At 39.4% G+C, this 13,578-nt stretch overlaps 1 protein-coding gene across 1 annotated transcript; it reads left to right on the plus strand.

The window, feature by feature from the left end:
* Positions 1 to 2,323: 2,323 nt before the first annotated feature.
* Positions 2,324 to 11,852, plus strand: FAM241A (family with sequence similarity 241 member A). The gene is made up of 2 exons (XM_058192932.1): positions 2,324 to 2,771; positions 8,950 to 11,852. The coding sequence occupies exons 1-2, from the start codon at positions 2,565 to 2,567 to the stop codon at positions 9,193 to 9,195; spliced, it is 453 nt and encodes a 150-aa protein (XP_058048915.1). The 5' UTR covers positions 2,324 to 2,564; the 3' UTR covers positions 9,196 to 11,852.
* The last annotated feature ends 1,726 nt before the right edge of the window (positions 11,853 to 13,578 follow it).

Genomic DNA, 13,578 nt, shown 5'->3' on the forward strand with positions numbered 1-13,578 from the left:
GTGTTTACTGGACCCGTGCCCTCCTGGCTGGTGCTGGCCACCGGGAGGTGACACGAGGCTGGCTCCAGGCGATTACGATCGCTTCTTTGGTGGAGGGTGTCTTCCGCCGCCTTGAAAGAGGCGGTGGTGAGGCCCTCCTTAAGAAGCCTTCCTGACCCGGCTGTTTTAGGTAATTATCGTCCGGTCTCCAACCTTCGCTGGCGAAGGTTGTAGAGAGTATGGTGGCATATCAGCTTCCCTTGCACCTGGATGAAACTGTCTATCTAGACCTGCTCCAGTCCGGTTTCCGACCCGGTTACAGTAGGGAGACGGCTTTGGTCGCGTTGGTAGATGATCTCTGGAGGGCCAGGGATAGGGGTTGTTCCTCTGCCCTGGTCCTATTAGACCTCTCAGCGGCTTTCGATACCATCGACCATGGTATCCTGCTGCGCCGGTTGGGGGGATTGGGAGTGGGAGGCACCGTTTATCGGTGGTTCTCCTCCTATCTCTCTGACCGGACGCAGTCGGTGTTGACAGGGGGCAGAGGTCATCCCGAGGCGCCTCACTTGTGGGTGCCGCAGGGGTCGATTCTCTCGCCTTCTGTTTAACATCTACATGAAACCGCTGGGTGAGATCATCAGTGGTTTCGGTGTGAAGTATCAGCTGTATGCGGATGATACTCAGCTGTACTTTCTACCGAACCACCCCAACGGTTATCAAGTGCTGTCCCGGTGTCTGGAGGCCGACGGGTCTGGATGGGGAGAAACAGGCTCAAGCTCAATCCCGCCAAGACAGAGTGGCTGTGGATGCCGGCATCCCGGTACAGTCAGCTAAATCCAGCGGCTGAACATCGGTGGCGAGTCATTGGCCCCGATGGAGAGGGTCCGCAACTTAGGCGCCCTCCTGGATGAACGGCTGTCTCTAGAAGAGCATTTGACGGCCGCTCCAGGAGAGCGTTCTACCAGGTTCGCCTGGTACGCCAGTTGCGCCTTTCTGGACCGGGATGCCCTATCCACGGTTACTCACGCACTCGTGACGCCTCGCCTGGATTACTGCAATGCTCTCTACATGGGGCTCCCCTTGAGGGCATCCGGAGGCTACAGTTAGTCCAGAATGCAGCTGCGCTGGTGATAGATGGAGCCCTCGTGGCTCCCATATGACACCTATCCTCGCAGACTGCACTGGCTTCCTGTGGCCTTCCGGTGCGCTTCAAGGTTTTGGTGACCACCTTTAAGGCGCACCATGGCATTGGGCCGGGTTATTTACGGGACCGCCTACTGCGACCGAATACCCCCCACCGTCCCGTGCGCTCTCACAGAGAGGGTCTCCGCAGGGTGCCGTCAGCGAGGCAATGTCGCCTGGCGACGCCCAGGGGAAGGGCCTTCTGTGGGGCTCCCACCCTCTGGAACGATCTACCCCGGACTTCGCCAGCTGGACCTTCGGACCTTCTGCTGGGCTTAAAACATACTTATTTAATTGTGCAGGACTGAGCTAGATTTTAAATTTTGGGTTTTAAATTGGGTTTTATTTCTATTTTTAATTGGACGGGCTTTAGAATAAGTTTTTTAAATGTTTTATATTGTATTTATATTCTATTTATCTTTTAGTGCCTGTAAACCGCCCTGAGTCCCTTGGGAGATAGGGCGGTATATAAATATGATTAAATAAAATAAAATAAAATAAAATAAACATCTGGATTCGGTTTTCTAGCACAGGGTCTCAACCTTGGCAACTTTAAGCCTGGTGGATTCAACTCCAGAATTCCCCAGCAAAGCTTTGCTGGGGAATTCTGGGAGTTGAAGTCCACCAGGCTTAAAGTTGCCAAGGTTGGAGACCCCTGTGCTAGCATCAATGAAAAGCCTACCAAAGAGCTCGCCTTCCGCAGCATGCAATTCGGTGTGGAAAAGCAGACAGCACTCTCTCCACTTAACACTGCAAATAGCCTATAGAGACGGAGCTTTTAGGGCGAAAGATAAAGTCTAGGGCTACTAGGCCGAAGGGCAGAGCTCGGCATTTATTTCCACAAGCAACATTTCCACCTGCTTTCCCCACCCCCTACCTCCCACCCCCGCCTCACAAAGGAAAGAGCGGGCAGGGCCGACATCGCCAAGAGGAGGAAAGCCCCGCCCAACCTTCCAAAGGGGGCCCCGCCCACCCCAGGGGCGGGGTTTTTAATAAAGGCCGTTTTAAAGGTGCAACGAGAAACGGCGGTTGGAACGCGCCCCGTATCCTTCCCACCTTTCCCCACCACAAAAGTCCCCACGCCGCTCTTTCCCTGACACACACACACACGGATCCGTTACCCTCCCCCGCCTTCTTCCTTCCTTTCTTTTTCTTTCTTTCTTTCTTCCTTCCTTCCTTCCTCCTCCCCCTCCCGTCAAACCCGTGACAGCCTTCGAGGCACGCCCTGCCAGGCCGAAGCTGCCGTTTACGGGCAGGCTGAGGGGCGGCGGCGCGTTGTCTCCGCCGCCCTCGCCAGCCAACCAACGGGACCACCCGCGGCCGCGCGAGGGTGTGTGTGCCCGTACTGCGGCCCTCCGCTTTCGGAGGCGCCGGGACAAGGAGGGGCGGCGTCGCTGACGGCCATGGCCTCGACCGAAGAACTGTTGCTGCCGCCCGAGTACCTTCTGGAAAGCGAGTGGGGACGGGAATCGGCGCCGTCGTTGCCGCCCTTAAGGGGCAGAGGGGCCGCATCCCGGCACAAGCGGCGGCGGCAGCAGCAGCCGCAGCCATCCCAGTCCTCGCTGCCTCTGGCGGGGGATGAAGACAAGCCGCCGCAACCGCAGCAGCAGGTGAGCGTCAGGGAGCTCTCGTGAGAAGCGGCCACCTGCCGGGGACGCGGGTCTAGCATCGCCGAGTGGTGTGTGTCACCGAGCCCCGGTTTCCCGGGGAAGGAGGGTGGGGAACCAGGGCCGGGGGCGATTCGGTTTAGGGAATCCGGATCGAGAGGCCTTTGTTCCGCCTTGGTACGCTTCTTCGCCTCCTTCTGCTGTCAGTGGCAGACAGGAGGAAAATGGGGTTTCTGTGTATGTGTATATCTGTGTGTGTAAGGAACGACACACCTACTTGCACGAGGCAGTCAAGACACAGTAATCCCCGCCGGCAGGCAGGAGTGTCGCGTCCCCCCCCCTACTTCTGGCAGAGCTGCAGTGTTGGAGTTCCGAGGTGAGGTGGTTTTTCTGTCATTCTGGAAGAAAAGAGATCTAGTATTCTTCTCCCCGCCCCCACCATTAAAACAGTGTTGCATCTGAGATTGCCTTTGGTGGTTAAGGTAAATTGCAAAGACGTTTCCTCCTGGAGAGCCTGAAAATCTTGCACTTCCTCTAAGGACAGTGGAAATGTCCTCTTGCCAAGTTTGGGGTTGAAGAAAAACATGCACAAAAGGACCATTTTGACACTCTTATTGTGTAGGAGTAGGATTATTTCCTGTATGTAAGCTGTTTCCCAGACTGTACTTTTTGTTTTTTTAAAGAAATCAGGAAGATCTGCGACATCACGTTATAAAACAATTCTGCATTGACATTCAACTGGTTTTTTTTTTTCTTGGTCTCATGTTTAGGGATCTATAGATTTTGTAAATTTGAGAATATTTTACTTTTCTGCTTTTTGATGTTGCTGTCTTTGGCTGTAACCCATCACTGTATCATTCCTCAGTATTCTTTGCAGCCTATCCTACCCAATCTAGAGACCTCTGATGTTGAGACATGTACGAAGTTCAGTAGGCTGTTGAAGAAATGATGTATAGTCATATCACAAAGAAGAAATAATAAACAGTCATATCACAACTGAAGTGTAAGAATTCCACACTTGCCAATGATAATTTCATTGAAATGTCGACATTTTTAAAAGCAGGGAGTTTTCATATCCATAAAATTTAAATAGAATAATAAAACACACTAACAGAGAGAAGAAATACTTGCCTGGACTACTGCAATGCTCTCTACATGGGGCTCCCCTTGAAGAGCACCCGGAGACTTCAGCTAGTTCAGAACGCGGCTGCGCGGGTTATTGAGGGAGCGTCTCGGAGCTCCCATATAACACCTATCCTGCGCAGACTGCACTGGCTACCTGTTGTTTTCCGGGTGCGCTTCAAGGTATTGGTTACCACCTTTAAAGCGCTCCATGGCTTAGGACCGGGCTATCTACGGGACCGTCTACTGCCGGCTTCTATCTCCCATCGTCCGGTACGTTCCCACAGAGAGGGACTCCTCAGGGTGCCGTCAGCCAAACAGTGTCGACTGGCGGCCCCCAGGGGGAGGGCCTTCTCTGTGGGGGCTCCGACCCTGTGGAACGAACTTCCCCTCGGACTTCGACAATTACCTGACCTTAGGACCTTTCGCCGCGAACTTAAAACTTATTTATTCCGTATGGCTGGACTAGCCTGATTCTTATTTTTATTGGATGGGTTTTTAAAATTCTGTGATTTTACGGGGAAGTACGTTTTTTAATATTTTGGGCATTTAAATTAGTTTTTTAAGGGATGTTTTTTAATTATTGTGTGTATGTATATTTTATCTGCCTGTTCACCGCCCTGAGTCCTTCGGGAGAAGGGCGGTATACAAATTAAAATATTATTATTATTATTATTATTATTAGCATAATACTTAATCAGCCTAAACTGACATGCCATATCATTCAGGTATCTGTACTTATAATTTGATACTGAATCAATTTTTTAAAAAAAACATCTGGAGGGGTGAACATTTTGCTAAGAACAGTATGGATATTTGAATAATAATTAGATTTACAACTCACAAGTATGACTTGAAAAAATGGACAGAGATAACTAAAAGTTCTGAATGTTCTCACACCAAGCAGGTGGCAGCATCCCACTGACCTTGGCTAATCTACAAAATCTCTAAACATATTTCAGCCTTATTAATATCTGAATGGGAAACCACTAAGAAATCCTGGGGAGATGGCAAGGCTGGTAGGGCAAGCCCCAATGTATAAACAGCCACCAAACCCAGCTCCTGCTTGCACTGTTACCTAGCATGGAAAGGAAATGTCTGCAAGAAAACAGCTAAGCTCAAAAAGTATTAAGAACCCAATTGAGCTGTTCTACTACAGGTGTAATACCACTGAAGCAACTCTCACACACTAGCTTCAGACTGCCATATTTTGCACCAACTGTTACAAGTGGTTTTCAAGGGCAGACTCAGATACATGGAGCAATAAAGTGCATGAGTGACAGTCACCACAATTTGAGATTGTTATTACAGTTAAGCAAAAGCAGTGATAAATTCAATCTGTATTTTATTTGATCCTAAAATTAGAAAACAAAATATTTCAAAGAAAACTTTTAAATAACCCTTAAATATATTATTTTTGTTAAGTTTCTCTGTTATTAGCAGAGGTATACAATGTGCAAAGTAAAAAAATTAGACTATGTGAAATAGAACTTCTCCACAGCAATGATATTTATCCACATATGAAAATCCTCATTTTGTATGAGTCTGGACCAAAAAGCTCAAGAGCTGACATATGAAAGTGCATGATGACATTTTATTCAAAGTGATAGGAAGATAGTCATTTACCAAACTGAAAAAAACATGAAATTTTGCAAATAAACACAATATCCCCAAATTAAAAGATATTTAATTTCTAGGTTAGTACTTGCTCAAACTAGACTTTTCTATTCTAATTATTTAATATCCTAACAGATTTTATTTTCTTTGAGGCTATAATTTTCAGAATGCACTTATTAAAGAGAATAAGAGAATATACTAAACACCGGGATCTGTAGTCTTGAAATTATACATAAATCTGTGATGTAATTTCCACCTCTAAGCAGATGTTCCACAGACATTTTTAAATAAATTGATTTTTAGAAGTACTACAAATTAATATAAATACATTTGTATTAAATAAAAATATAAATATGGAAGTTAAATTATTTCTCAAGTACATCCTTCATTTCACACGTCCTATAGAAATAGATGTTTACTACAATTAAGGGTACTTTGTATTCCTTTTTGCCTTTTAGAGCTCAAGGTGCTACATAAATGTATATAATATTTCTATTTACTATGAACAAAACTGCATCTTTTGTTATGTACCCTTAATCACTGAAGCTTTATAAAGTAAAACTGAAACAAAAAGCATCCTTGAAATATATACATAAAATTCATTTTAAGTTATAGGGCCTATTCTCTTTTTTCATTTTAGCAGGCTAATTAAAAATAACCTTCCTAGAATAAAAGATATGAAATCCTAATATGTTTGAGCAAATTTCTACAAGAACGTTTCAGTTATATAGCATTGTACACCAAAGTCAAGATTCCTTGACCTATATTTTATTCTCAACCTAATTCTGTAACAAGACCAATTATCTTTATACTAAGTACTGGTTTCAATTAGGTTGCTTACAAGATTTAAATTAGTTCATTTTATATTATATCTTTTTTAACTTTTGAGTTTCTCAGCCTCTGAAATAATGTAAGAAAATAATACAGTTTTAATAAAATGAACATTAAAAACATGTACAGTATCTATCTTTTATAAAGCTCAAAATCAATTAATGTTGATTTTGGGAATCAGGAGGAGGGCTCAACTGAAAAATTAGCATTGACTTGCCTCTAAACATAAGAGGGCAAACAATCTCTCTCTCTCCCCCCCCCCCAACACACACACACTTTTGAACCTTATCTAATCTGTCCCAGGCTACAACTGCCTCTCTGGGAAGATTCCTGTGCTATAGGCAGAAAAATAAAGTAGTTTGAAATCTACACATGAGGGTTTGGTTGTTTGTACCTAACAATTACAGACAGTTTCGGTGTACTTGACCATAAATTTGGTGGTTGTTGTAATGCATGGTTTGTGTCAAAAGCAGAAATATTACGCAATATTAAAATAAAGAATCCTTAAGATAGTTCTAAAATGGCTAGACTTGTGGTTAGAATACATTCTAATATAGAAAGAAAAAGTGTGTTCTATTCAATTTTTTATATTAAGACTTAAGTTTTAACAATTAATGTATGTTGTCTGCATTGTTAGAATTTAGAATTATCATGTAATATATTTCGTATATCCAGCTATTAAAAGCAAAATTTACTTCTTAATTGAAATAAGTTGGAGCTATGAGTTTGTAATTTTATGTTAAATTGATACTGTTAATTCCAGATCTTTTTTCTTAAGTTACATATTTCCTGCCTTTGCTCTGTCCTCTAAAAGGTCTTTTAAATGTGGCCTAGAAGCTTCTTTTCTCTGAGTACTTCCCACATAATTGCAGATGGATTTAAATTACAAAATTGGGATACTCAAATTAGGGCTCTTTTGAAATAGTTTGAAAAAAAATTCTTTGAGCACATAGGAAATTGCTTTTCTGGAATCCAGTAAACTGTTTTTGTGGCCCCACATCTCTGAAACATCTTTTTTAAAGTGAATACAAAGCATTAAACACACAGCCTTACTACACAGCCTTAAGAAGTAATACATTTGCAATACATGGGAGCATGTACAAAGTGCCTCTTTTCAAATTCTTAAAACAATCTTGTTCTGTACAAGCTTTATTTGTACTTCAAAAGACATTCCCCAACAATCTCTGCATGCATATACATGATAGCCGCATGCATGTACATGATAGCCACTAATTGAATTAGCCATACAAGCATGTAATGCTTAAAACAGGTGCTTTGTTTGCCCTGTGCTATTAACCAACTGAGAACCAATCTGGTGCAGTGGTTAAAGCATTAGGCTGCTGGGTGACTTTAGCCAGTCATTTTCTGAGTCATAGGAAGCAGGCAAAGGCAAGCCAATTTCAAAGACTAGTCCAGGCAGTTACCGGGAGTCAATTCTGACTCAAAGACACTAAAAAAAATTGCCAACTATTTGAACCAGATCAAATTACCTGGTCCTGTACAAAGGAGAGAAAGGGAAAGGTACCAGTGTATCTCTGCCTCTGTGTTTTTTCTTGTTGGTCTATAACTACAGATTAGATAGTATCTGCATGTTTTATTGTTTATGTGGTATATTAGTTTTATGTCTGACATTAAGGAAGAAGCTTTACTTCAAAATGGCAAGGAATGTCTACAGGCAGTTATGTTTGGAACCAGAATTCCTATCACAGAGTAGTGTGGTCATAAAGTGTGATGTCACATAACTGCATCGCTTAGCAACAGCAATCCCAGCAGTCCCTATTGCTGTCATGGAGTGAATATCTCACATGACTACAATTTCCTAGGAGCTTCCAGCAAGCAAAATCAATGGGAAAGTTGGCAGGAAGTCACAAGTCCTGGGAGGCTTGTAAGCAGGCTTGTAGGTGGGTAAGTGCTATGGAAGTGGGCAGGTAGGTGCTCTGGCACCATATAAGGGCAGGCAGTGGAGAGTGCTGATGAGCCAAGGAGAAGTAGGTAGGAGCTGGTAATGACTAAAACAGATTGGAGAATAAAAATATTTCATATATAACATTTCCTGTCCAGTTGTGTCTGACTCTAGGGCACGGTGCCCATCTCTGTTTCTTGGCTGAGAAAGGCAGCATTGTCCGAAGATATTTTCCATAGTCATGTGGCCAGCATGGCTAAATGCCAAAGGCGCATGGAATGCTATTGCCTTCCCACCGAAGTGATACTATTAATTTACTCGCATTTGCATGCTTTTGAACTGCTAGTGGACAGGAGCTGGGGCAAGAAACTGGAGCTCACCCGATTGCTTGGTGCCAGGTCTTGAACCTGGGCTATCAGTTCCAGCTGATAAGCTCAACATCTTTAATTGCTGAGCCATGTTGTAGCACATTAATAAAGTACTTGGTTATATGACAAAACATAATACTATTAAAAGAAAGATAATTGTTTAATAATATAAAACAGCTAGTTAATTAATTATGACAAAAATATTTCAAATTATTACCCTTTAGAAAAAAAATTAAACTATTTTTATATACAAGGTTGCATTTTAAAATAAAAAATCACATGATAAATCACATGGTTTTTTTGATATAGATTACTAATCTTTATTCTCTTTTTATTCTAGGCCCTACAAGAAGAAAGGGAAAATAATACTGAATCAATTACTGATGACTATAAAAAGATGGGGACTCTCTTTGGTGAACTCAACAAAAGCCTCATAAGAATAGGATTCACAAGGATGTATTTTGGAGAAAGGATTGTAGAACCTGTAATAATCCTGTTCTTCTGGGTTATGCTCTGGTTTCTTGGACTACAAGCTCTTGGATTGGTGGCTGTCCTGTGCCTTGTTATTATATATGTTCAGCAATAAAATACACTGGATAGACTATTTCATATCTTGATGGATTTACGTATTAAGCTGAACAAGAGTGGTATTACTACAAACCATTGTGCTGAATATTATGTAGCCATTAAATGTTTGCATGGGGTTTTTTTCTTCTAATCTTTGTAATTTAAAAAGAAAAAGCATTCTTATCTGTCATGAGTAGGTGAGTAAAAGATTTTCAGTATGAGGCAGTGTAGTCAAATCCTTCAATTAGTAAATCCTATTTACTAAATGGAAGAATTCAAATTTTAAGAGGTTTGGAGGTACAAATACACTTTTCATTGTATGGATGGTGCTTTTATATTCATGTAACAACTGTTTTCAAAAAATACCTTTTATATTAAAACTAAATGTTGAAAGCCAATTTTATGAGCTCTGGTGTTACATGATTTTTTTATCACCGTGTAAATCTCCCTGCAAATTTCATTACTGATATGTATGCATAGGAACTCATCTTAAGCAAATTGTTTTTGTATAACTAGTGGCATTAATGATTTGTAAATGTATTATAAAAATGTCAGTGTAAAAATTCTTAAATAAGACAGTAAATCTGGTGATTTTTTCCCATTTCCTTTTTTCATTATGTGTGTACTTATAAAAAAATCTTTCTCTGGAAATAAATTAGGATTCTTCCTTTCTTTTTAATGGACTTCTCCTAATTTATCTCTGTTTAATTTTATTGCAGTCTCAGCAGACAGATTATAAGAGCAAGCTACGTAAAATATTTTTGCTAAGATTGTCAATGTTTTCCCTTTTAAATGAGTATTTTGGGGAGAAGAAATAAATACATTTCCTAGTTATAAAATCAAGGACTGATATGTATTTAGCCAAAATATTACTAACATTCTTTATTAAGTTTACTTTACAATTTACAATGTAATATTTACAATTTACAATGTAAATATTTACTGCAGAGAACTGTTTAAGTTAAGAACCATGCAGAACGTAGTTGATAAAAACAGCTTGCACAGTTCCTCCTCAAAGCCACGCAAGGCTTTCTGTTACTTTGTGAAGTCAGTATCTATTGTGCAACTCTAGAATCCAACTGAATTTTTTTTTAGTGAAGCTCTTTGTGTATCTTGAAAGTATGATGGTTATGATTATATTGATTTACCAAGTGAATTTTTTTTAAGGGGAAAATTGGAATAATAAGTTTATCCATCATAACTATAGAAATGCATTGCCAAACAAATTCAGTCCACAAATGAAAAGTCCTTTCTGCCATACCACAGCAAGAATCCAATGCAGGAGTAAAATTTGGAGATTCCTTTTTATCTGCAAGATTATTATGTCATTCTTATATTGTTCCAAGTATGGTACAGATTTCTGAAGAAGTATGTACAAAAATATTGGCATAACAATCTCCTACACTAGATCAATGGTTTATAGACAAAAGGAAGATAACAACCGGAGAAAAACTAGCTTTCATGATATTTGTTATTTATGGTAATATAAATTTCTCTTTATATTTTAGCTGTTCTAGGTAGGATACTTTAAAATATTTGTAGCTGAAATTGGCTTTTGTTATTTAAATTTAAGAGAAATTCCAGCCTCCATTTTAATAGTTAATTTTTATTTTGAGTCACCAGTTTTTATTTTTTACTCATCTAATTCATGGAAGGATTTTTTTAAAATTAAAACTTGCTAATTTATTTTGTTGTAGACTTTAAAAAACCTTCTGTTGATATGACTCTATCTAAACAATCTACAAAATCAAGATTATTGGTTCTGTAATAAAGTACAATGAATTGTTTTGTATCTTGGGTGGTTGTTACAGCTCTCTAATAGACATCTGAAGGTTCTCATTCATTTTGTGAGAGGAAGTAGGCTTATGTGTTTCAATGAAATGTCAGAATATATATAGAAAAACCAACTTCTCTTTGCAATCAGTATAGGTGGGTGTTAAAGTCTATACCCTTTTTTAGGGACAAGAGTAGACTCCAGTTTAGAACCTGAAGAATGCCTTTATAGGTATTCAGAAAGCTAATTAAAAAAAAAGTATTGCTGGTGAATTAAGTGCAAGTACTCTAAGAATGATTTTCAAATTATTTTCAAGTAACTACTCAGTCCAAACCTGTAGTGTGTGTATAGAATATATACTGTAGGTGTGATTGATTGATTGATTGATTGATTAATTGTATTTAGGGCCCATCATTTGGCCGATTACAATTATTTTGAAATGATTTTAAGAGTATGATTGCACTATTTGAGATGTTTTGATCTTAAATGAAACTTCTGACATTTTGATTTTTAATTATTACCTTATTACTATTTATAACATGTTTTGGAAAGGAATGGCGCAAATGTGTACTTATTTTATATGAATTCTTGATTGTACAGTATACTGAAGAGCCACGCATTATGGTTTAGTTGATAATGAGCTCTTCACATGTCAAAATATGCTACTAGATTGGGGAGTGGGAAATCAGTATTAGATATACTGTTCAGGAAGATACAATCAGACATGGAGACTGGTAACCTCACAGATTCTTTTGAAGGTATTTTCTGATCACAGATAAGGATTTGAAAAATGTAACACCCAGAATGGTTTTAATATTCAATTATTTCCTCAGAAATGTTTGTATGAAATTATGCTTCTACAAATTCAAACTTTTTCAATAAAATTTCTTTCGGTTTAAAAATTGCTTTTGCCTGATTTTTTAAAATAAATTAACGGAAATTTATTTCATTAATTTACAGTGACATACCTTTAGTAAAATAGGAGCTACAAAAGCCATAGTAGTATTCTGAAAGATTTTTTAATGTTATTTCCAATAATTAGAAATTACAGGTAGTCCTCGACTTACAATAGTTCATTTAGTGATTGTTAAAAGCTTCAACAGCACTGAAAAAGGAATTTATGATCGTTTTTCATACTTAACAACTGCTGTGGCATCCTCATGGTCAAGTTATTAAAATTTGAATGCTTGGCAACTGATTCATATTTATGACAGTTGCAGTGTCCCAGGGTCACATGATCACCTTTTGCAACCTTCTGGCATGTAAAGTCAACGGGGAAGCCAGATTCACTTTTCAACCATGTTACTAACTTAACAACCGCTATATGGCCAATTCTATAAAAAATGAGTAATAAAGCTCTGCTTGTGTACAGGTAGTCCTCTCTTAGCGATTGCCTCATTTAGTGACCATTTGTGCTTATGACATGATGAAAAAGTAACTGATCAATCCTCGCATTTACAAGCTTTATAGGTCTATAAAGCAAAGAAAAACTGATATAAGTTCAAAGAACAGTCACAGTTATACTTAGCAACCACTTCATTTAACAAATTAAGTTGCCTATCACAATGTGGCTGCTAAACGAGGACTACATGTAAAAATACTTCAATGTATATCTTCTCACTGTTATGTTATCAAATGGTCACATTCAAGAGTGGGTTTCACTTACCTTTGCTACCAGTTCACTTGTGCATCCCATCTGCTCATGCGCAGAAGCTTCTGCACATGTGCAGATCGTATTTGATGATGTCCGGGCAGGTGGGTGGAGCCTCCCGCCCCCACTGCTATCGATTGGCTCGAACTGAGGCAAACCGGTAGCAATCCACCATGGTCACATTGGAAAATCAGGTATATAGTATTTGTAGTCCTATGCACTTTTCATCTCATTAAATGCAGTGGAATAATAGACTTTCTAGTACCGGTGTGTGATTAATATTACACATTTTAAATTTTAATTATTTGAGTGAATGTGCAGCTTCACTGAATCTGTTGAGCTGTTGAAAGGTAATTTCTCTGAATAAAATACACAATCAGCAGATTCATTAAATTTGTATTCTGTCTAAAGACAATTCATGTACCAAGTGGAAAAATATATTGCTATAATTATATATTACACACTCAGACATTTTGCTTCCTAAGTCCAGACTATTAATATTTTGAACTCGTAAATCAAAACAACTAAGAAGCATTCAAGACAACCAAGATACCTCTTCAAGGCATTTATAGTTGTTTTAATTGAACATTTGTGAATATGGATAAGTTGTGCAGTATTTTTTAAAGAAAGTTTATTTCAAAATGAGCTTTCGTCCTAGTGACTTCATGACAATAACCATATAGTTTTCTTGGCAACAATGCAGTGATGACTTACCACTGCCTTTTTCCTGGAGGATTTTTTCCACTTCCTGGCTACAGTTAGATAAATTATGTATTTTAAACCTACCTCATGATTACTACATTCTGATTTTTTGCAATAGTTTTATGAAAATTTACAAATACAAAAATAAAAGTATAATACAAACTAAAAGACTATAAAAAGTTAAGAAAAAAGTGCACATACATAAATACCCTGATCAAATAAGTCTACTTCAGGTTCCTTCAGTTTACTTGTCTTGATCTTTAACCCTTCCAAAT

Source organism: Ahaetulla prasina, chromosome 8 (genome assembly GCF_028640845.1).
Source record: "Ahaetulla prasina isolate Xishuangbanna chromosome 8, ASM2864084v1, whole genome shotgun sequence".
NCBI lineage: Eukaryota > Metazoa > Chordata > Lepidosauria > Squamata > Colubridae > Ahaetulla > Ahaetulla prasina.

What these genes read in the sequence shown, in the direction of transcription:
- FAM241A (XM_058192932.1), top strand. Translation starts at nt 2,565, where the DNA reads ATGGCCTCGACCGAAGAACTGTTGCTGCCGCCCGAGTACCTTCTGGAA. An exon ending in CGCCGCAACCGCAGCAGCAG is followed by an intron (nt 2,772 to 8,949) that starts GTGAGCGTCAGG and finishes TTTTTATTCTAG; the next exon opens with GCCCTACAAGAAGAAAGGGA.